This window comes from Acinonyx jubatus, chromosome C1 (assembly GCF_027475565.1).
Source record: "Acinonyx jubatus isolate Ajub_Pintada_27869175 chromosome C1, VMU_Ajub_asm_v1.0, whole genome shotgun sequence".
Taxonomy (NCBI): domain Eukaryota; kingdom Metazoa; phylum Chordata; class Mammalia; order Carnivora; family Felidae; genus Acinonyx; species Acinonyx jubatus.
The window spans coordinates 63,857,886-63,881,636 of record NC_069381.1 but is presented as its reverse complement, the minus strand read 5'-3'; the positions used below and the strand labels follow the sequence as shown (position 1 = coordinate 63,881,636).

The following is a 23,751-nucleotide window of genomic DNA, read 5'->3' as shown; positions in this document are numbered from 1 at the left end:
ATTTAAAATAAAGAGATATTTTCAGATTTTAATTACCTGATCTTCATAATCAGAACCTGTATCAATGGTCTCTCCTGTGTCCAACATCATCGAAGGATCAAGGTCACCCGAACCTAAGATTTGAAAAGAGAAGTTTACCTGATGAAGGTTGTCTGTGTATGTTTGCAAAGCAAACTATCTCCCACTAGGTTTCTGTTCTTATGTGTACATTAAAGTCACAAACATTTTTAGACACTTCCCTTCTGCTGGGCACCATGTTTAGGCTCCAGATAAAAAATGTAGATCCTCTAGACACCATTTCCACTCTTGAGAATAAGACAGTCTTGTGGAGGAGACTGATTTGTCAACAGCAAGGTTCAGAAACCAAAATGAAGAGCTAATTCTGACTAGTAGTGGAGGTGATGATGGAGGTAAAAAATAATCACAAGGAATTAATCTATAAGCCTTTACTTTGAAGGTGAGTAAAGATGGTCCAGGAGGAGAAGTGGTTTAGGGCTGTGTAGTAGTAAATTAGAAGGAATGATGAGCAAAGTACAGAGTGGGTATAGCAAGGGAGTTCCAGTAATAAGTGGGGCTGAGTTTGCTCACTCCATGAAAACCTGACAAGTTTTTCCTCCAGCCTTTGGGTCACTTGAGTCCTTAATGATGAGAAAAATCTTGTTAACTTAATGTGTTAACAGAGAGCTTCTCCCCTGCCCCTCCCCAAGGGCATTAATCCTCAAGGCTCAGACTTAAACTGGTAATTTTCATAATGGGGCTCCTGAAGCAAAACTGATTTATCATCCTTGTTTAGTGATTGTTTTCTGCTGGGAAATACATATCACCTAACTAGCCACAAAGACAGAATCCAGTGCTGTTCATTAAATGCTATACATCGCTATGAAGAAGTAAACGACTCCACATATCCTGGTAAACTTGCCCTTGTCAAATAATTCTTGGTCAGAAGACACAATGAGTTATTTTTAATGAAGACGGATTTTTACAAAAACATCAAGCATCTCACGTGCTTCTCAGATATGGGCCATTCGAGAGATGTTGCTTTCATACTTTTTTCCAAAGAGTGATTCAATATATGTCCTCACACAGTCTTTTCTCATCTCTTCTCTTCCTTTTCCTTCTCATCATTACCTCTGCTATTTATCAGATTGACTAAGGACCGACCCATTATCATATTGTCAAGTACTAAGCAAATAACACCCTTGTTTATTGCGTTTGTATCTTTACAATTTTTTTAAAGGATGACAGTTTTTCAGAATGGAGATGCTTGAGCCATCAAAGAATTTTGGAAAGGTAACTAATTGTGGAGTTTCCACATTCGGTTGCATAGGTTTGTAGGGCACAACCTCTGGGTGATGCCATCACATCAAGAGGGCAGCCCTTGCCAAGTCCATCGTTAATAAGGTAGTTGCCCGAAAGGAGTCAGGAAGACTACATGCCACTATTAACGCTATTAACAAAGTGAGACTAGAAGGGCCATATGAAAACTTAAATTTTATACATACTTTTATTTATTTATTTTTTTAAGGCTTATTTTTGAGAGAGAGTGAGAAAGAGCGCACAAGTGGGGAAGGGGCACAGAGAGGAGGACAGAGGATCTGAAGACGGCTCTGCGCTGACAGCAGACAGCCCGATGTGGGGCTTGAACTCACGAACTGCAAGATCATGACCTGAGCCTAAGCCAGATGCTCAACCAACTGAGCCATCCAGGTGCCCTATATATAATTTTAAAAAGTAGTGGTGTTATATGCAATTTTTCTATTTTTGTGCCTTTGCCATTTTTCAAATAAGAAATGTTATAAGGTATATCTGAGGGCCAAAATATTTGACTGTTCTGAAGCCCAGTTTGAGATCAGTTTGCACTTATGTGTTGTGGGGCAGTTAAGACGTCAGAAGTAAATGTGTATTTTTCCATATAAGATCGTGGAAGTTTTAGAACCCATATTTCACAGAATACTGCCATCTCATTTTAGAAAAGAAAACAATGAGCTTTGCAGAAGGCAACAAATAACTTGGGCTAGGTCCTACTGAAAGTGAGGGAGATCAAAGGCAGAAGTTGTAGCTCCCATTTCTTCCAATACATCCTTCCCACTCCAAATGCAAGCAGGAGCAATCCAACTGGTTTTACAAATATGATCGTTCATTACAGTACCCTACAGGACAGGATGTGGAGGAGTTGGCTGCCTCTTTTACATCCTGAGAAAATGAGGAACAGTAGATGACTGGTGATGAGGTGGCTGCAGAAATGGAAGAACCAGAAGTGGAAGCAAAGAGTGTCACTCCAGCCTGTGACGATCGATGCTCGTTGCTGGGTGGTTGCTATTGACAGCATCATTAAAGGTAATGCCAATTTTATTTAGCTTTCGTTATTTCCATAATATGGATCTTACCCACCACATGGAGAAGTGGTGATAGGTACTTGGATTCAAATGATATCCTCACCTCAGCTGTAATTGGAGTGATTCATGTGGAATGAGCAATGTGATCTGAACACAAAGGCTTATTAAACATATAGACGCTTTAGTTCCTGTGTCCTATTTACTTTGTTCAATTAGAAGCCTTTCTTTCAGCTGTTTTAAAAAGGTACAAAGTGAAGGGCTCTTAGACAACCTGGTTAGCAGGTATTACACATGAATATTTGTAACCAGAACAAGATTATTAGAAAACTATCTTCGGCAATGGTAGAATGAAGACATCTTTGTCTGAGGGGAAAAAAAAGAAAAAAAAAAACCTCTTAAAAAAAACAAATTTGTGCTTACAAAGAAGAAGAGCTCGGCTTTCCTAATAAAATGCTTTTAACAGAAATTTTATTGTATCATTAAGAGATGGAATTTCTTGACATGTTGCTCTTGGCAACAGTACTAGTAAATCATAGGAAGCGATAGACAATGGATGTCATTATCCACCCAGATAATAATTGAATAGCTTTTTTTTCCCCTTTCTTTCTTTCTTTTTCTTTTCCTTTTTTTAGCATTGGTTGCCTGGCTTGTTCAAAATGGGACCTTTAATAATAGTCTAAGGTTTGACATACAAAAGAGAGAGGTAAATATAGACATATTACACATTTTTGCCTTCTTTCATTGGACAATTTAACACATAAAACACCTGCAATGATCTTGTTACTCAAAAAGGACAGCAAAATCAGTGCATATTGAAAAAGTGATAGTATGGCTTTTACTCCCCCTTAGTTTGAATTTCTCAATTTCTTTCAGATTTAAAAATATTCTTTCTATAGATACAGAGCTGAAAGAGAATCCCACAGGGAACTCTCAGTGTCACCAGTTTCAGATGTAGAATGGTCCTCAGAAAGATGATTTGCAGGTTGTCTCCCTACATTTAAGACCGAAGATGATACAAACTGGCTGAAGATGAACCAGAAGGCTATCCACATTGCTTTCTGGGGCAATGTTACAGACTTCTCTGCTCCTAGAGGATCTTCAATCTGAAGTTTTAGGAAGGTCCCCCTCCCACTCTGAATCCCAAATAAAGGGATGTCCCTGCAAGGCAGCATTTCTTGTGCAGTGAGGGGCATCTGTAGATAGAGCTCCTCTAACTCATCACCCACCCCCTGAGAGGAAAGCAGTCTTCTCCCTTGTCCTGTCTCTCCTGCAAGACCGTAAGCAGCTTTAGGTGGGGTTGTATTTCATCTCTACATTTAAGAACAGAATTTAGAAATTCTACGCATTTGATACATGCATGCTGAATGACTGAAAAATGAGTAAAAGGACATTTACATTTTGCTTTTGCAGATCTTGATCTCCATTCACTCTACACACATTCAATCCCTTCTAAATGCCTCAGGCGTCAGGCACCAAGAGCCCAGCTCTCATTCTAACAGGCGTGGAATGTGTTAGTAACAGTTTCCGTTAGCATTCCTTTGAAGAGCATTGCATTTCTTTGGAAAAATATCCTGACAGTATTTGTGACTAGACAGTGAGCTCCTCATGGGATATGGTGTTGGGACTGTTCTGGGTGAGAAGCGCAGAGGTGATTTTCCAGTTACTCCATGACAGAGGCCGGGGAGGAAGGAAAAGAGAGAGGGCAAAGAGATTAGAAGTGGACCTAGGAAAATGGGGAAATGTATTGAATAAGATGTGGTCTCTTCCTGTGATGCCTCAACCCCTCAGCAAAGACACTAACTCATATATAGCCTTTTCAATGTGACAGCCACACACTGTTATCCACGTAAACCATTTGCTCTTCACAAGGATCCTGAGGTAGCGCTCTTATTATCCCCTTGTTACAGATAAGCAATCTGAGGTCCACGGGGATTGGGTGATGCCTCTGAATGGCTCTGCCAGAGTACGAATGGAGGACTCTAGGGACGAGGAGAGGCTGCAGATGGGGTGCACAGGTCTGAGGAACGGCATTCTATGGCATGGAGGCAAGCAAATGCTCACTCTGCTCTGGAGTCAGAGAAAACGTGGTGTGGCTGTGAGTCCACACACTTAGACGAGTAGCCCAGCCGAGGTGATCAGCCAGTTGAGAAAGCACTTCTGTGCCGTCTCCTATGAGATGCACACTGGGTATCAAACAAATACCCATACTCTCCATCCACACACAGTCTTGCACTCTAATAAAGGAAATAGAATTTTTTTGTTTTATTTTTATTTTTGAGAGAGAGAGAGAGAGAGAGAGAGAGAGAGAGAGAGCGAGCAGGGGAGAGGAGAGAGGGGGACAGAGGATCTGAAGAGGGCTCTGCACTGACAGCAGAGAGCCTGATGCGAGTCTTGAACCCACGAACTGTGAGATCATGACCTGAACCAACGTCAGATGCTTAACTGACTGAGCCACCCAGGTGCCCCAGGGGAACAGAATTGTAGCAAACAATCATATACATGATTATATAATCATAAGTGTGATAAACAGCCTGCATGAAAAGTTTAGGGGATTATGCCAGGGTCTAAACGGGTCTGGGATGGGGGCTGAGAATACCTCCAGAGGAAAATCACATTTAAACTGTGATGCAAAGTAGGGTGATGGAGGGGCTAGGGGGTGAGATAGGAGAGGGGATGCACATGGGGGAAGGGATACCAAGCAACCAGTGCAAATGGCTAGAGGCAGGAAGGTGTTTGAGACATTCTAGGGACTGGAGGAAGCTGGTGGGGTATGGGGGAAGCAGTGCTAGGGCAGGAGGAAGGCCACTGCAGCAAAGCTATGGGTATATCTGTCATGCTAAGGACACTGGTGCTCAGCCTGCAGGGAAGTCATTGAAGGTTTTGCTTTGCTTTGTTTGTATTGTTGTGTCAGGGAGCCAGGGTGGTCAGAGCTGCATTCTGTCAGGATCCCCATGGCAGCAACAGGATTCAGGGGTGAGGTAAGAGGCCGGCAAGGAATGACAAAGCCCTGCCAACTAGAGTGGGGATAAAGAACAGGGACTGCACTCCCAAGGTGTCCCTGAGGAGTGATGACTGGTGTGGGCTGTGAGGACAGGGACAATTTTGCCTGGCTCCCTTAAAAGAGAAAAACTGTATGATCTCATTTATACGTGGAATCTAAAAAAGTCAAATACATTGAAGCAGAGAGTGGAGCAGCGGTTACCATGGCATGAAGGTGGGGGAAATGGGGAGATTTTGGCCAAATGGTACAAAATTGCTGATATGTAAGATGAATAAGCCTAGGGATGTAATGTTGATAGCATGATGACTATAGTTAATAACACTGTATTAAGTACTGGAAATTTGCTAAGAGAATGTATTTTGGGTGTTCCCATTACACAGAGGAAAATGGTTAACTATGTGAAGAGAAGATACATTAATTAGCTTAACTGTAGTAGTCACTTCTCTGTGCATATCCATGCCAAATCATCATGTTGCACATCTTAAATGTATAGAATTTTTACTTAAGTGGCACGTGGGTGGTTCAGCTGGTTAAGGGTCCAACTCTTGGTCTCAGCTCAGGTCACGATCTCATGGTTTATGACATTGAGCCCCGTGTCTGGTTCTGCGCTGTCAGCACAGACCTGGGATTCTCTCTCTCCCTGTCCGTCTGCCCCTCCCCTGCTCGCACTGTCTCTCTCTTTCAAAATAAATAACCTTAAAAAACAAGAATTTTGATTTGAAAAATTTTAAAGGAGAATGGAAAGCCATTCACATGGAGGTGATATGGGGTCTGTGGGGCAGCTGAGACTCGGCAAAGAGGGTCCAGGGAATAGGGAAGAGTACAGGGACAAAACCTGGGGGCTGACAATTCACAGAGCAGTGGCCATGGACATGACCTGTTCAACTGGGTGAGTCAGCAACACTGACAAGCCTCGAGATTTCACCTACAGATGCGGTCTTCTATTCACTCTTGAAAGAGAGAAAGATCCAGCAACAACTGGTCCATGCCTTAACGGCAACAATAACATGGAGCTTCAGAGGGGCTGCCTCTGTAGGGGAGGCATCATGTGTTTCTAGTTTACCACGGTCCCTCCCAGGATCACTTCATCACCAAGGGCTGTTATATATAGAACAGGCTTATTTTAAAGCTGGAGCAGAACTCAGCTTTCAGAGTTTGGAGGAGTGGATGGGAGGTAGTAGGAGTTGAGACTGTGAGCAGACTCCTTCCTCGTTCATAAGTTTGGAGGTATAGAGAGGAAAGATGGAGAGATGAAGTCCCTGGTGACCTCTGCTATGGGGCAGGCACTGTGCACTTGGAGGACATAGCACCTGTCCTCAGGCAGTTTACCGACTAGCACAAAAGCCAGCACTGCTGCATCACTGGAGGACGAGGCCACCTTTCAGAAATGCCACTAGAGAGCCACAAAGTGTCAAGTGTTCTAAAGGAAAGGGCAGCTTAGAAGACGTGGAGAAAAAGGAGCCCTTGCACTGTTGGTGGGAATGCAAATTGGTGCAGCCACTGTGTAAAACAATGTGGCGGTTCCTCAAAAAATTAAAAACAGAATTACCCTATGATCCAGTAATTCCGCTACTGGGTATTTACCCAAAGAATACTAACTGGAAAAGATTATATGCACCCCTATGTTTTTACAGCATTTTTCCCCATAGTCAAATTATGGAAGCAGCCTCAGTGTCCATCGACAGATGAATGGACAAAGATGTGGTATATATACACAATGGAATATTACTCAGCCACAAAAAGAATGAATCTTGCCATTTGCAACAACATGGATGGATCTAGAGAGTATTATGCTAAGCAAAATAAGTCAGCCAGAAAAAGACAAACATGTGATTTCATTCATATGAGGAATTTAAGAAACAAAAGAGATGAAGAAAGAAAAACAAGAGGTGAACCAAGAAACACACTCTTAACTATAGAGAACAAACTGATGGTTACTAGAGGGGAGGTGGGTGGGGGGATGGGTCAAATAGGTGAAGGGGATTAACAGTACACTTATCATGATGAGCACTGAGTAATGTATGGAATTGTTGAATCACTATGTGCACACTTAAAGCAATATAACCCTGTAGGTTAACTCTACTGGAATTAAAATTTTTAAAATAAAAATAAGGGGCACCTTAAATCAGCTCCTCCACTCCACTGTCTTAACAAATGGAATACCTAGCGGTTAGATATCTGTTGTTAGAGGTCTAAATAAATGTTCTAAATACAATATTGACTTACAAAGCATGGCTGCCATAGCATTTTTCAGAGCAGTAGCTCTGAAACTCATATAAACTCTGGTTTATATGATCTTATATGCTGCTCAATATTCAGTCTTTCCAACAATAGGCCATCTTACTATAAGTATCACTGGAAAACCAGGCAGGTGAGTTTACATTGTTATCTGTGCTCTGTGGGTCTGCCCAGAAAGATCACTGCCTTGACTTTCTTTGAAGCTACTCTTAGGGGGCTTCAAATCAAATATGGGTAAACATTTTTCATGTCATGTTTAGTCTTTTTCTGTACAGCCCAGAAGTTTTTTTGTCCTTATGGCCTGAGAAGAAAGTTCAGGACTGAGACAAAGATTTGAGAGTCATCTGCATAGTACTGATAGTGGAGACCATGAGGGACAATGAGTTGACCAGAATCAGACAGTCAAAGAAAATGAGATAAGGGTCAAGGACAGAACCTTGAGTACTGCTTACATAAGGGTGTGTGATTGCCCTGCACTATTGTCCAAGGTCGAACTTCTAGGGGTGAATGCTTAGGAAGAGAAGGCACAGAGCCAAAATAGGAGCTGTGGGTTGGGAGAGGAGCAGCTATCTGACAGAAGGGGAGGCTTTTCCCAGGGGGCACAGCAGAGACATGTCAGAGTTAAGGAGTCCTGGAGGAGTTGTAACTTTTAATTGTTGCACAAAGAGTGGGCTAGATTCGACTTTTTCAATTATAGTAACACAGGTCGTGTGTTACATTGGGACTGCTTGCTAATTTACATGTGCAATGACTGGAAGGCAAGCATTCACTATAAGGACCAAATGGATAGTCCTTCTTTTCTATTTTGTTTTAGCCTTTATTTTCAAACCAGAGAGTGTAAAGCTCTGAGAACGGTGTCATCCTTAAAACCTTGCAGCAGATTGTTGAGCTCCAACATTACTACAAAGCTCCAGACAGTTGGCAGGTGATCAGGCCATACTGTTGCCCAAAGGACATGGTGACTTACCTGCTGCAGCTTCTTTGTTTGGAAATAACTTGCTGTCAACTGCCACACTGATGTCATAGAACACCTCATCTTCGTTTCGGTCAGCATCAAACTGGGGGAAACAGGACAGACAAGTTGGGAACAAGAGAATGCATAAATTAGTTCATTCCCAAATATAATGAGCAAGCATCATATAACTGTATCTCTAATGAAGCAGGTCAACAGGAACTAAAGCCCTTGAGTCTTAAACAGACTCATGGAGGATTTTTCAGTCTAGACCACACATATCAAACAAAGAAGGAGGGAGTCAGCGTGCATTTATTTATTTATTTAAAGATTTTTTAATGTTTATTCACTTTTGAGAGACAGAGACAGACAGAGCATGAGTAGGAGAGGGGCAGAGAGAGGGAGACACAGAATCCAAAGCAGGCTCCAGGCTCCTAGCTGACAACACACAGCCGATGAAGGGCCCGAACCCACAAACCGCAAGATCACAACCTGAGTTGAAGTTGGCCCCTTAACAGACTGAGCCACCCAGGTGTCCCTACAGTCATTTATGATTAAGAAAAATGTGTAGAATTTTCGTAACTTATAAAGTAAGCTTTGGAAAAAAATGATAATTGAAATTTACCTTGTGGCTTCTGGCTCTTAGGGTTTTTGTTTTTCATTTAAGAAACCCATGAGGGGTGACTGGGTGGCTCAGTTGATTAAGCGTCCAACTTTGGCTCAGGTCATGATTCATGAGTTCGAGCCCAGCATCGGGCTCTGTGCTGACAGCTCAGAGCCTGGAGCCTGCTTCAGATTCTGTGTCTCCCTCTCCCTCTGCCCCTCCCCTGCTCTGACTCTGTCTCTCTCTCTCTCTCTCTCTCTCTCTCAAAAATTAATAAAGATTAAAAAAATTTTTAAACTCATGAAAATACGGAGTTCTAAACAAGAGCGGAGGGGGGGATTTTCTAATGTACTGTTAAAAAAAAGAAAAAGGAACGTGCCCCCAAACCAAACTTCAGTTACTATACTAGATACTATAGCTACTACACAAAAGATGTAGTCTGTAGACACCATAGACTGAGATGTAATAAAAATGACAGATTTAAACATTTTACCATTCTTTAAAATTTACAAAAAATGTAAATATTGAAAAAATGCAGTTATATTTATAAGTTCTCCATTTCCCAGTTGTGCAATGGTTTTTAAAAATACACTTTAGTACTGAGTTATAATCAACATATAATAAACTGTACATTCAGATCGGTAAGTTTTGACATCTGTGTCTGCATACCTGTGAAACCATCATAAAAATCAAAATAGTGAATATAACTATGTCTTCCAAAAGTTTCCTTGTGCCTCTTGGGAATGAATCCTTTCCTCCTGCCCCCCTACCTGGTAATCATTGATTATATGTCTAACTATAGATTTTTTGGCATTCTCTAGAATTTTATATAAAAGGATTTATACAGAATGCAATCCTTTTCATCTGGATTCTTTCACTCAGCCCAGTTATTTTGAGATTCATCAATGTTGTATCAATAGTTCATTCCTTTTCATTGCTGAGTAGTATTCTACTGTATGGATACACTGTTCATCTCATCCTGGGTATCTTTCAGCTCATACATTGTAGCTTTCATCTCTAGATGCTTAATTTGAGTCTTTAAAAAAAATCTACGTCTCTATTGACGTTTGAAGGTCTCTATTGAAGGTTTGAACATCTAAAATACAATTATAACTGTTTAAAAAACATGTTTACTTATTTATTTTAGAGAGAGCAAGGGATTGTGAGTGGGGGAGGGGCAGAGAGAGAGGGACACAGAGAATCCCAAGCAGCCTCTACCCTGTCAGTGCAGACCCCCATGTAGGGCTCGAACTAATGAACCCTGAGATGATGACCTGAGCCGAGACCGAGAATCAGACACTTGGACTGAGCCACCCAGGTGCCAAAATATAATTATAACTTTTAATGTCCTTTGCTGGTTCTAACATCTGGTGTCAGTTCTGAGTTAGTTCTGATTGATTTTTTCCCACCATTATGAGGCATTTTTCTTGTTTTTTTGCATGCTTGGTAATTTTTATTGGACGCCAGGCATCATCATTTTGACTGTGTTGGGTGCTAGATATTTTTGTATTCCTATAAATATTCTTGAGCTTTGTTCTGGAATGCAGTTTAGTTACTTGGAAACAACTTGATTCTTTCAGATCTTGGTTTTAAGATTTATTGGGCTAGCCAAATATTTGCTAGAACTGATACACAAATTCAGTAAAGTTGCAGGATACAAAATGAATGTATAGAAATCTGTTGCATTTCTATACACCAATAATCAAGCAGCAGAAATAGAAACAAACCAAGGAATAAATCTCACTTACAACTGCACCAAAAAGCCTAAGATACCTAGGAATAAACCTAATCAAAGAGGTAAAAGACCTGCACTCTGAAAACTATAAAAACACTGATGAAAGAAACTGAAGATGACCCAAAGAAAGGGAAAAACATTCCACACTCATGGATTAAAAGAACAAATATTATTAAAATGTCCAGATTGCCCAAAGCAATCTGAACATTTAATGTAATCCCTATCAAAATGCCACCAGCATTTTTCAGAGTTAGAATAATCCTAAACTTCACATGGAACCACAAAAGACCCTAAATAGCCAAAGCAGTCTTGAAAAAGAAAAGCAAAGCTAGAGGCATCACAGTTCCAGACTATAAGTTATATTACAACACTGATGCAGCGATGAAGACAGTATGACACTTCAACAAAACAGGAAAGAATATCTAATGGAAAAAAGTCTTTTCAACAAATGGTGTTGGGAAAACTGGTCAGCACATGCAAAAGAATGAAACCAGATTACTTTCTTATACCATACACAAAAATAAATTCAAAATGGATGAAAGACATAAATGTGAGACAGTAAACTATCAAAATCTGAGAGCAGAAAACAGGGAGTAACCTCTTTGACACTGGCCATAGCAATTCCTTACAAAGTACGCCTTCTGAGACAAGGGAAACAAAAGCAAAAATAAACTTTAGGACTTCATCAAAATAAAAAGCTTCTGCATAGCAAAGGAAACAATAAAACTAAGAGGCAACCTACTGAATGGGAGACAATATTTGCAAATGACATATCTGATAAAGGGTCAGTATCCAAAATCTATAAAAAAACTTACCAAACTCAACACCCAAAAAGCAAATAATACAGTGATGAAATGGGCAGAGACATGAATAGACATTTTTCCAAAGAAGACATCCAGATAGCCAACTGACACATGAAAAGATGCTCAACATCACTCATCATCAGGGAAATACAAATCAAAACCATGATGAGATACCACCTCACACCTGTCAGAATGGCTACAATTAACAACACAGAAAACAGCAGGTGTTGGCAAGGATGTGGAGAAAGGGGAACCCTCTTACACTGTTGGTGGGAATACAAACTGGTGCAGCCATTCTAAAACACAGTTTGGAAGTTCCTCAAAAAGTTAAAAATAGAACTACCCTGTGACCCAGAAATTGCACTATTAGATATTTATCCAAAGATATTTATCCAAATATACTGATTCAAAGGGACAAATGCATCCTGATGTTTATAGCAGCATTATCAACAATAGCCAAATTGTGGAAAGGGCCCAAATGTCCACTGACTGATGAATAAAGAAATTATATATAAATTATACATAAATTAAATTATATATATATATAACTCAGCCATCAAAAAGAATGAAATTTTGCCACTTGCAATGATGTAGATAGAGCTAGAGAATCTTAAGCTAAGTGAAGTAAGTCGGTCAGAGAAAGACAAATACTTACTATTTCACTCATACATGGAATTTAAGAAACAAAACAAATGAACACAGGGGGGAAAAAAGAGAGGCAAACCAAGAAACAGGCTCTTAACTATAGAGAATAAACTGATGGTTACCAGAGGGGAGGTGGGTGGGGGATGGGTTAAATAGGTGATGGGTATTAAGGAGGGCACTTGTGATGAACATCTGGTGATGAATGTAAGTGATGAATCACTAAATTCTACACCTGAAACTAGTGTTGCACTATTTTAACTGGCTGGGATTTAAATAAAAACTTGAAAAAAAGAAAGACTTGTTGGGTTGGACCAGAGCAGTGTTTAGTGTACAATTATTCCCCACAGTGGAGGCAAGACTCTTCAAAGTACTCTACCCATTGCCTTGTGAATTAAGAGGTTTTCCAGAATGGCTGGTAGAAAAAGGCACTATTCCAAGCCTGCTGTAGCACCAGCTAATCCTTTTGGGTGGTTTTGTCTCTCAGCTTCAGGTAGTTTCCTCAAATGCATACACTGCACAGTACTCTGCTGAATACTGGAGGGGAACCCTTATCATATCTCTAGAGTTCTCTTTCGGTGTAGTTCATATGTCTGGTACTCTGTCCTCTGACCTTGGTCTCTTAGACTCTCAACTCTGTTCAACCCATTTGGTCCACCATTGTCCACAAGGCTTCCTTCTTCCTGCTGAGTAGCCCGGAAACTTCCAACAGTAAGAGCAATCCTAGGGCTTTCCGTGTTTGTTTCCTTTCTCTCAAAGAATCACCTTATGGCTTGTTGTAAGGTATCTTGAGAATTGCTTTTTAAGATTTTTAAATTTTTCTTTGTTCGTTTGTTTCAAGTGGGAGGGAAAATCCAGTCTCTTTTATTTTATCTGGGCCAGAGGTCTCAGCTCTTTAGCTTTTTAATCTTAATTAGTATCTTGAAATATTTAAGAAGAAACTAAGCGATTTATTCCTTTATATTCTCCTACTGAAGTGTTTCATCATTTTTAGCAAGGGAAATTTTAAAAGCCTGAATTAGAAAGTTATTTTTCTTACTTCTCCTTACAGTTAAAGCACCTCTGAATGGTGCTTCAAAGTGCTTTCTGTACGTCACATCAGCCCATGGGAAAGGTGAGGCAGATAGTTTTCTTTCTATTTTACAGGTGAGGAAATATCTACTCAGAGATATTATGACTTTCTCAAGTCAAACAGCCAATAAGCTGAGCTAGGATTTGCACTTCGGATGACTGACACTTTCCACCCTACAGATACCATCGTGGTAAGACAAATGCACCCCTGCTCGAATGAGTGTTACCACAGCCCTTTTATCTAAAAGCAAGATAAGAAAAGCAGCTGGTGGTTAGGGCAGATATGAGGAGACCATGAAGGCACATTTAGTGCCATCTTGATGCACTGCTCCTCATACCCATATGTATTATGGTTTTTTATTTTCAAAATATTTGTTAGCTATCATCAGTAAGGAGGAACATGTACTAAAGAAGGATTTTATTTTTTCTTAGGCTTTTGAGAAATGGATGGCAGTGTTGTGATTGTATAAATAAAAGAGCATAAATTTGTGTTTTAGCATGGGATTCCTAGAAAACAGAGCCTAAAGCAAAACATAGGTTAACACTTTACCAGAGGTTTTGTGCTGTGTGTGTGTGTGTGTGTGTGTGTGTGTGTGTAACCTCAGGACAGTAAGTGTGAGGAAAAAAGAAAAACAAGGCAAACAGGAAAGGAAAACAAATGTAAGGTAGTACATTCCTGGACTGGCCCCAGCTTCACAAGAAAACAGAGCTGCTAGGTTGGTCTCTAGAAAGACTAAATGGACCATCTACATTTCAGAACAAGTCTGATGGGGGGGGGGGGACTTGTCCTTTCAATTTCCTGTATTTCACTGGTCCAAGTTTTACCTCTGAGGAGTTAAGTGCCCTCTAATTCTTGGGTGTGCTGTCTAGCCCCTGGAGCAGCCACTGAGAAGACGTATCCCCACACCACAGGGAGCGGAGCGGCAGAGCATCTGAATCTAGACGTGCTGAAAGAAGCCAGAGCCTCTGTAGGTCTGGTCTGGTTGGGTCTGAGTGCTGTCTCTGTAGAGACTCCCACCATGGTGGGTTTGATGAAGCCCTGCCTTCCACCCTGAAGAGGATGGCTGGTTGTCAGCAGTGTTGGAGATACGGGGCAGTGCTGGCCAGGGCTCTCCATTCAATAAGCAACCAAGGCCTGGTGCACAAGTGAGTCTGGGAGGCTTAAAATTGGGCTCAGACAGCTTAAAACTCTGCTAGAGCTGGATTTGAAGTTCTGCTTTCCCCTGTAGCAGCCATCTGACTTTGAGCAACTTATTTCCCCCCTGTTCCTAGCACCTACACAACAGGATTGCTGTGAGGACTAAGGAGATGGTATATATTTAACACATCAGCACACAGCCTGCAGTTCGTTTTTGTCTCTCTCTCTGACTTCCTAGGTCTGAGGGAGTATATCTTACAGTTATTTGATCACTTCTATATTTTGGACACACATACACACTTTTTTTTTAACTTGGGGATTGTGGAATAATGAATACAAGAGACTTTGAGACTTTCCAGGAGATATCCATTCTCTGACTGATTTGAACAAAGCTATGTTTAGTTCTAGCACAGGCTAATGTACCTGATTGTCTCAGCCCAGAGGCAGATTGCAAAAGGTAAAACACTATCCATAAAAACCTTCAACAAATATTTGCTGAGTAACTACTACATGCTGGGTAGACTCCAACTAACTACTGCTAAATGTTTGGATGATGAACATGGAACCATGAAGAAGGACGAGGACACCCACATAACCAACTCAACTCTGGATTTTGCAGATGCTGCTGAAGCTCATTTACTTCTGCATCAGGACCACAGAATTGAACTTAGGCTGCTTTATTTTCTGGGACATCCCACTTGTACAACTCCAGGGCTAGCATAGGACTCTTCCCTCCATTCTTTTAGCAGATATTGTGGCATACAGACCTTGGAGAGCATTGTGATGGAGTACTATCAGAACAATTGACACTTAATTGGCTAAGGCTCTTGCAAAGTGGTAATGCTCAGTGTTTAGAGAGGTTGTATGTATGGTTAGAGGCAAACTGGCTTTGAAATCATCATTTTACTTATTGCACATTTATTTGTTTTTGCACAAACTATATACATTAATGGATTTCAACCAGGAGAGATTTTGTCCACCCATCTCTCCCCCACTCCCAACAAATGTTGGGAGACGTTTTTGGTGGTCACAACTGGCAGGGGGACACGACTGTCCAGGGATGCTGCAAAACATCCTATAATGCATAGGACAGCCCCTTCATGACAAAGATTATCCAGTCTGAATGTCAATAGTGCCAAAGCTGAGAAACCCTAATCTTATCAGGTTTTGAGTTTCTAAATAGTGTTTTGAAACTCAGGTAGTGATGATTTTTCTTTCTTTCTTTTTTCTTTTTAAGGAAAAAGGTTTTGAGCTGCAAGAACCTAGGATGTTTACTTTAAAATGCAAAGCAGGGGCGCCTGGGTGGCGCAGTCGGTTAAGCGTCCCACTTCAGCCAGGTCACGATCTCACGGTCCGTGAGTTCGAGCCCTGCATCAGGCTCTGGGCTGATGGCTCAGAGCCTGGAGCCTGTTTCCGATTCTGTGCTCCCTCTCTCTCTGCCCCTCCCCCATTCATGCTCTGTCTCTCTCTGTCCCCCAAAAAATAAATAAACGTTGAAAAAAAAATAAAATGCAAAGCAGAGCAGAAGTGACAATGCTGCAGGGGTAGCCTAGGTGGAGGGTGATGGAATGAAAGTTTATCTACATCTCACAGGTGAGAACCGAGCTTCATGGGGCAGATGGAATCATGTGCCACTACAGCGGATGCTGTCTGACGTTGCTCCCAGCTCTGAAATCCTGTGATTGGATGGGCAACTTTATCTTTCTTGGTGACTGTCGTTTGTCTAGCAATCTTAACAAAACTCTCTTATTCTGAGGGAATGGACTCGCAGAGGACATGGGCTTGCATAATCTGTTTAAGGTCATTTAATTTAAGAGGGCTGGGGAGGTCAACTGGAAGTTTCAAAATAAGATGCTTACCAAATTCCCCAGTTGACTCACAAACACATGTTTTAACTTGAATAATAAATGTGGGAACAGCTTTCAAAATCATACAAAACATACCTGCATAAGGGAAAGAAATTACAGGAGGGGGAGTAGAAGCACTGCCATGTGAGGAGAAAGGGGCAGTGACGGTTTGCATTTTTAAGGGCAAAAATGAGTTTATGGTTTTGTTTTCTTTTGGCGCTGATTTGCAGGCTGCAACAGGCTGTCCAAATCTTCTCCATGGAGACAGGGCTTTCTGCATTCTTCGCTCTGCTAGGTAGGAATGTTAGGTTTACAAAATATCTCTAAATGGACTCGAAGGGAGAATACTAGTTCAATTTCTCTTTCCAGATTCCACCTTTCCTTAAGTCTAGGTCTGCCTCTCACTTTTTCTCTGCTTAAATTTGAGAAGGAAACAAACTGGTTCTGTTATTAGTATTGTCTTAGTTTTATACATCCCTTAAGTATCATTCTCCGAGCATCAAACTCATTGCCTGAATTATTTACTTCTCCCTTGTTTCATGCAAAGGATTTCAATTAAGCATGCTCTCCACCAATGGCTTTCATCGTCTGCTGCTGGAGATCCCCCAACATGCAGATAATTGGACTTCAAATTTTCTCTTTTATATGTTTAGAGACTTCCCTCTAAATGACCGATTGGTTGGCATCCTCTTCACAGTGATTTTGTTTTTCTCCAACAAAAATTGGATATTGCATTAAAATAGTAATAATGTAAAGATCTGTGGTAACTGTGGTAACTGTGGAAATGTGTAGTTATCTGCGATGGAGTAATGGCAGTTGGTAATCATCTGCAGAATTGTGTTTCTGAAGCTTCATAATTAATTACAAAATCTGAAAGGAAAGCACCAACATGGATTTGGTGGGGGGTGGGCAGGGATAATATTCTGAGTAAGCTGAATCAATCCCATTTTGATGAGCGGGGTTCTTGAACCAGGGTGTGTAGAACATATTTCTTAACAGAATGAAATAAGGGGAAAACGTGAGAAGATATACCTAAAAACAGACATGATTGGTATGCGAAGAGATGAGTACAGAACACTGGAAAGCCGTGGATATCTGAGTAAGGCTCTTCTCAGCTTTTTGTATGGAATCTGTATTTCACTGGATATTCAGATTATAGACAGCATCTGGAAAATTTGGTCGGGAGTAAGTCAATACAATAAAGTGGCTCCAGAAAAAATTACTGCAATATTTATGAAGTGTTTTAAGAAAAAGTTTTTTCCTGAACTCAAAACCTTAATGTAATAATGACTGACTTATCTTGTTCTAGAGACTTAGAAAAGGAGACTGCGAATTTTGATTATCGTTATTATATTAGCTCAGAGGTCATTTTTCAGAACCTGCATCCGCATCAACAGCCAATCAACAAAGTACCAGGTACAGTTACCATTTTTTTAGCATCTACTATGTGCCATTCACCGTTAGGGCTTTCTTTATATGATTGTATCATTAAGTCCCTACAATATTATTATAAAAGGGGTATCGTTATCACCAGATTCAAAACCTGGGTCTTGGAGAGAGTAAATAACTTGTCCAAGGTCACGCAGGTGGTAGAGCCAGGATCTGAATCCACATCTGGCCTATCAAACTGTGAGCGCCATCACCTGCCAAGGCTGTGAGGATCAGCTCTTAGCTCCACGGACAGACTTCATCTTAGCTGGGCACTTGTAAAACAAATCAAGGCTTTCAGAAGGACTCCTGGGACAGGCCTCTAAGAATCTATAGAAGCCAAGCCATGCTAGGTCCAGATGCAATAGACTCAAACATTCTTGATCTTATTCCCTAGTCCCTATTTTCAGGCACAGTTGGTAGTCTTACTTCTCTGAGCGATGGGTGTATGCTATTAGGTGGCTGTAGCTGTTGGCAGAAGGGCCTCCCTCTCTGCAGGCTGGCCAGGAGCCCTGGAAGGAGTAAGGACAGGCAAAGTTGGCTATAAGAGACAGAAGACTGCCTAGCTCCTCACAGAGCTCTCTTGGGTTAGCTTCAAGTTACCAATTTCAGAGGGAAACTGGCTACTGCTTCATAGTCCTCTTTGTCTACTGTTGACTTCAGTTATACCCTCCATAGCAGCTTTCTTTTTTTTTATAAAATTTTTTTTTACATGTATTTATTTTTGAGAGACAGAGAGAGACAGAGCACAAGTGGGGAGGGGCAGAGAGAAAAGGAGACACAGAATCTAGAGCAGGCTCCAGGCTCTGGGCTGTCAGCATAAACCCTGACGTGGGCTTGAACTCAGGAACCGTGAGATCATGACCTGAGCCAAAGTCGGATGCTTAACTGCCAGAGCCATGCAGGCACCCCTCCATAGTAGCCTTCAAAAATGTCTTTCTGCAAACTACCCTGCCTCTCAGTATGAGGAGAGGACTTACGTCATCTATCATCCGTGTCCCTTTTCATCCCAACTCAATCCTTTCTCAGCAACCAAAGAAAGAGTATGCCTACCCTCTTTCTGAGAGCCTCTTTGGGGTTGGAGAGAGGAGTTCTGCTATGGGTCCATGTCTGGCCTGCTGCTGTCTGGAGAGGCTGCTCTACTTCTGCTCCACAGCTCCAGGGACTGGTACCCAGGGCCTGGCCTGGCTCAGTCCCTTCTCCCTACACTCCAGCCAGGGCTGCAGCTCTGCCTCTGACTGACAGGCAGCTTTCCAGAAGCCTTGCTTTGGCCATCTCATAGGGGATGGTGGACAAGGCCATGCCACCCATGAGAGGGGAAAGGCTAGGTCTTCAGTCATAAAGGAGGCTGATGATGAGACAGGAGGCCCAAGAATAAAAAATCCAAGTTGGTGGTGGGAACTGGGTCTGGAACAATTTTTGAAGTGAAAGGTTTGTGGCTATAGTAGCTGATTATTAAATTTTGTAGGCTCAGGTAGAACTCAGAGCAGACTGACCAATGTTCAGATTATGAATGGATAGCAAATGGCCAAGATCCTGCTCATTAATCTCTGTGGGCACTATGATGCGATGCTTTTGAAACTGCTGAAAAAAAAAGTTAAGTTGCTACATGTGGCATCTAAAAAAAAAGCCAAACTCATAGAAACAGAGGGTAGAATGATGGTTGCCAGGAGCTGAGGCACAAGGGAAATGGGGAGATGTGGGTCGAAGGGTACAAACTTCCAGTTAGAAGATGAATACATTATGGGGACCTAATATTCAGCACAATGACACAGTTAACAATATTATATATTTGAAAGTTGCTAAGAGAGTAGATCTTAAACTTTCTCACTACACACACACAAACACACACTGTAATTATGTGAAGTGATGGATGTGTTAACTAACCTTATTGTGGGAATCATTTCACAACATACACGCGTATCAAACCATCACACTGTATACTGGAAACTTGCACAATGTTATAGGTGCTATAACTCAAGCTAGAAAAAAATAAAATAAAATGAACTTGCTGCAGAAAGCACATAAAAGATATACTCAATGAATGGAAGTAGCTGACATAAACCCCTATTTAGTACATGTGAAAAGGATTTAATATTTTATTAAGGTGCACCTTGGTGGCTCAGTCATTTAAGCATCTAACTTCAGCTCAGGTCATGATTTCATGGTTTGTGAGTTTGAGGTCCACGATGGGCTCTGTGCTGACAGCTCAGAGCCTGGTGCCTGCTTTGGATTCTGTGTCTCCCTCTCTCTCTGCCCCTCCCCTGCTCACACTCTGTCTCTCTCAAAAATAAAGAAACATTACAAAAATTTTAAAAAATTAAAAAAAGATGATACTAAATGATACATTAACTAAGAGAGTTCTGTAGCCCAGCAAATAGATTGATATAATGGATTTTGTCAAATAAGCCAAATTTTAGAATATGTCTTAGAATTAATATGGATTCTATCCAATCTCTTATACTGCATACATGATGTCATTCAATTCAATAAAGATTTATTGAGTACCTGCTTTGTGCCAGGTATGTGCTGGGCACTGAAGATGCATGGAGGAAAGAATAGATCATGTTAGCTTTTCTGTAATTATTAAGACACCAATAAAGACTAAAATACTTTCAAAGAACTCAATAAAAAAGATTAAAAGAAGAAAATGGAGAACAGACAAGATATACCCATTATAGATGAGAATCACATTGTGCAGTTCCTATTTTTTCTCCATTGCACCTCACAAGGCTCTGAGCCCCACAGATAGACAACAAATACTTGCCAAACTGAATTAACCAGAAAACTCGATGAATTAAAATACTCTTTTCCCTTCCTGTTTTCCCCTTCTTTCTCTCTCTCCCAGCATTCCAGCAATTTGAGGTTTTATACAACTACAAGGTGGTGGGATAAAGATTTAAACCTCTGCCAAGAAAGCTTCCAAACTAAAGAAGCTAGTTAAGAGTCTCAGAAGTCAAATTTCAGCCTCATGTGACATTTGGTACCTTTTCTAATTACAGGCTCCATTCTCTCCAGTGCTCAAGTGTCTCCTGCTGCAGAGCCCTAAGTGGCACCCTGGAAGCCTGAAAAAACTGCTGTGCTGCCTAAGCACCAGATGTGTGACTAGAGGCTAATTTAGGCCCTGGGAAGATCAGGCTCTTTCTAATTCCTTTTATTTATTTCTTTTTCTTTCTTTTCTTTCCTTTCTCTGTAGTTGAGATGTTTCCTTCTTCTGCTTTTATTACAGTAAAACCCTGGATTGTGAGTTAACTTGTTCTGCGAGTGTTCCACAAGACGAGCAAACATTTCTAATAAACTTTAACTTGATAAATGAGCCATGTCTTGCAATATGAATAGTATGTGATGCCAAGTGTCACATCATCACAGCTGAGCCAGTGGTTCTTCTCTCTCTCTCTCTCTCTCTCTGTGGGATACGCCCTCTCAGACCATGGTGTAAAAATCAATCAGTGATTTTTCAGAACATTGGAAGGTACCCACAACTGGCACTAGTGTATTTTTGTCACCTCAAAGCATGTACGGACAGTCCTTTGCTTTTCCATACAAGAGTAAGCTTAGAAATGCTATGCTTCATTCTAGATCAGATTGCCTGCAGATATAGACCCTTTCCTCTGCTGCCTTGTTGCCAATTACATTAAATACAGAATATTATAAGACTTAATTAATACTGTACTGTAGTCAACATCCATGAGTGATAGTGAAAGTCACCCTACACAATAATCCTCCTCTCTCTTGTCTCTCTTAGACCAGCCACAAAGGTTTTCAAAGTAAGTGCAGGTTAATTTGTTTATTTTTCTTTATGTTTTGTATGTTCTTTTATATTACAGTACTGTAACCTTTTTATATGTATATTTTTGGGTTGTGGAATGAATCATCTGAATTTCCATTATTTTTTATGGGGGAATTTGCTTTGATATACAAGTGTTTTGGATTATAAGCATATTTCCAGAACAAATTATGCTTGCAAACCAATGTTTTACTGTATTTTCAAAATTTAAGTATTTGCACATACAGTGCAATACTGGTTTCAGGAGTAGAATTCAGTGATTCATCACTTACATTCAATACCCAGTGCTCATCACAAGTGCCCTCCTTAATACCATCACCCATATAGCCCATCTCCAACCCACCTCCTTCTGTCAACCCATAGTTTGTTCTCTATTATTAAGAGCCTCTTGCATTTTGTTTCCCTTTCTTTTCCCCCACCCTTCCTATATGTTCATCTGTTTTGTTTCTTAATTTCCACATATGAGTGAAATCATATGGTATTTGTCTTTCTCTGACTTATTTCACTTAGCATAGTACATTCTGGCTCCATTAATGTTGCAAATGGCAAGACTGCATTCTTTTTGATGGCCGAGTAATATTTCATGTGTGTATGTGTGTGTGTGTGTGTGTGTGTGTGTACATAGTGTGTGTATATATATATGTATGATATACAATATCATATGTATAATACATATATCACAGCTTCTTTATTGATTCATAATTTGATGGACATTTGGGTTCTCTCCATCATTTGGCTATTGTTGATAATGTTGCTATAACCATTGGGGTGCATGTACCCCTTTGAATCTGCATTTTTGTATATTTTGGGTAAATATCTATTATTTACAAATTGCTGGATCATATAGGGTAGTTCTATTTTTAGTTTTTTGAGGAACATCAAATACTGTTCTCTAGTATGGTTGCACCAGTTTGCATTCCCACCAACAGTGAAAGAGTGTTCCCCTTTCTCTGTATCCTCGCCAACACCTGTTGCTTCTTGTGTTGTTAATTGTACATTCTGACAGGTGTGAAGTGGTGTCTCATCATGGTTTTGATTTGTATTTCTTTTATGATGAGTGATGTTGAGAACCTTTTCATGTGTCTGCTAGCCACATGGATGTCTTCTTTGGAAAAGTATCTATTCACTATTTGCAGACGTCATAATACTCTATGTAGAAAACCCGAAAGACCCCTCCAAAAAATTGCTAGAACTAATACATGAATTCAGCAAAGTCACAGGTTATAAAATCAATATGTAGAAATCTGTTGCATTTCTATGCACCAATAATGAAGCAGCAGAAAAAGAAATCAAGGAATTGATCCCATTTGCAATTGCACCAAAAAACAGTAAGATATCTAGGAATAAACCTACCTAAAAAGATAAAAGATTTGTATTCTGAAAACTATATAACACTTATGAAAGATATTGAAGAAGACACAAGGAATGGAAAAGCATTCCATCCTCATGGATTGGAAGAACACTGTTAAAATGTCTATACGACTCAAAGCAATCTACGTACTTAATGCAATCCCTAACAAAATACCACCAGCCTTTTTCACAGAGCTAGAACAAACAATCCTAACATTTGTATGGAACCACAGAAGACCCTGAATAGCCAAAGCAATCCTGAAAAAAACAAAACTGGAGACATCACAATTTCAGATTTCAAGCTATATTACAAAGCCGTAGTTATCAAGATAATATGGTACTGGCACAAAAACAGACACACTGGTGGAACAGAATAGAAAACCCAAAAATGGACCCACAACTGTGTGGTCAACTCATCTTCGACAAAGCAGTAAAGAATATCCAATGGAAAAAAAGACAGTCTCTTCAACAAATGGTTCTGGGAAAACTGGATGGTGACATGCAGAAGAATGAAACTGGACCATTTTTTTTTAAATACACAAAAATAAATTAAAAATGGATTAAAGGCCTAAATGTGAGACAGGAAACAATCAAAATCCTACAGGAAAACACAGGCAGCAACCTCTTTGACCTCAGACTAGACACGTCACAGAAGGCAAGGGAAACAAAAGCAACAAGAACTACTGGGACTTCATCAAGATAAAAAGCTTCTGCACGGTGAAGGAAACAATCAATAAAATTAAAAGGCAGCATACAGAATGGAAGATATTTGCAAATGATAAAGGGTTAGTATCCAAAGTCTATAAAGAACTTATCAAA

General features: G+C 40.5%; 1 protein-coding gene across 3 annotated transcripts in view; it reads right to left on the bottom strand.

Annotated features, from left to right (window-relative positions):
- The window catches only part of AK5 (adenylate kinase 5), a 257,507-nt gene that overhangs the window by 118,302 nt on the left and 115,454 nt on the right, over positions 1-23,751 (bottom strand). For all 3 annotated transcript variants that reach the window (XM_027058833.2, XM_027058834.2, XM_027058832.2), the window contains exons 7-8: positions 8,543-8,633; positions 37-113 (exon numbers count right to left, since the gene is read on the bottom strand). In XM_027058833.2, the coding sequence (XP_026914634.1) occupies positions 37-113; positions 8,543-8,633 (168 nt within the window). The remainder of the gene's footprint in view (positions 1-36; positions 114-8,542; positions 8,634-23,751) is intronic.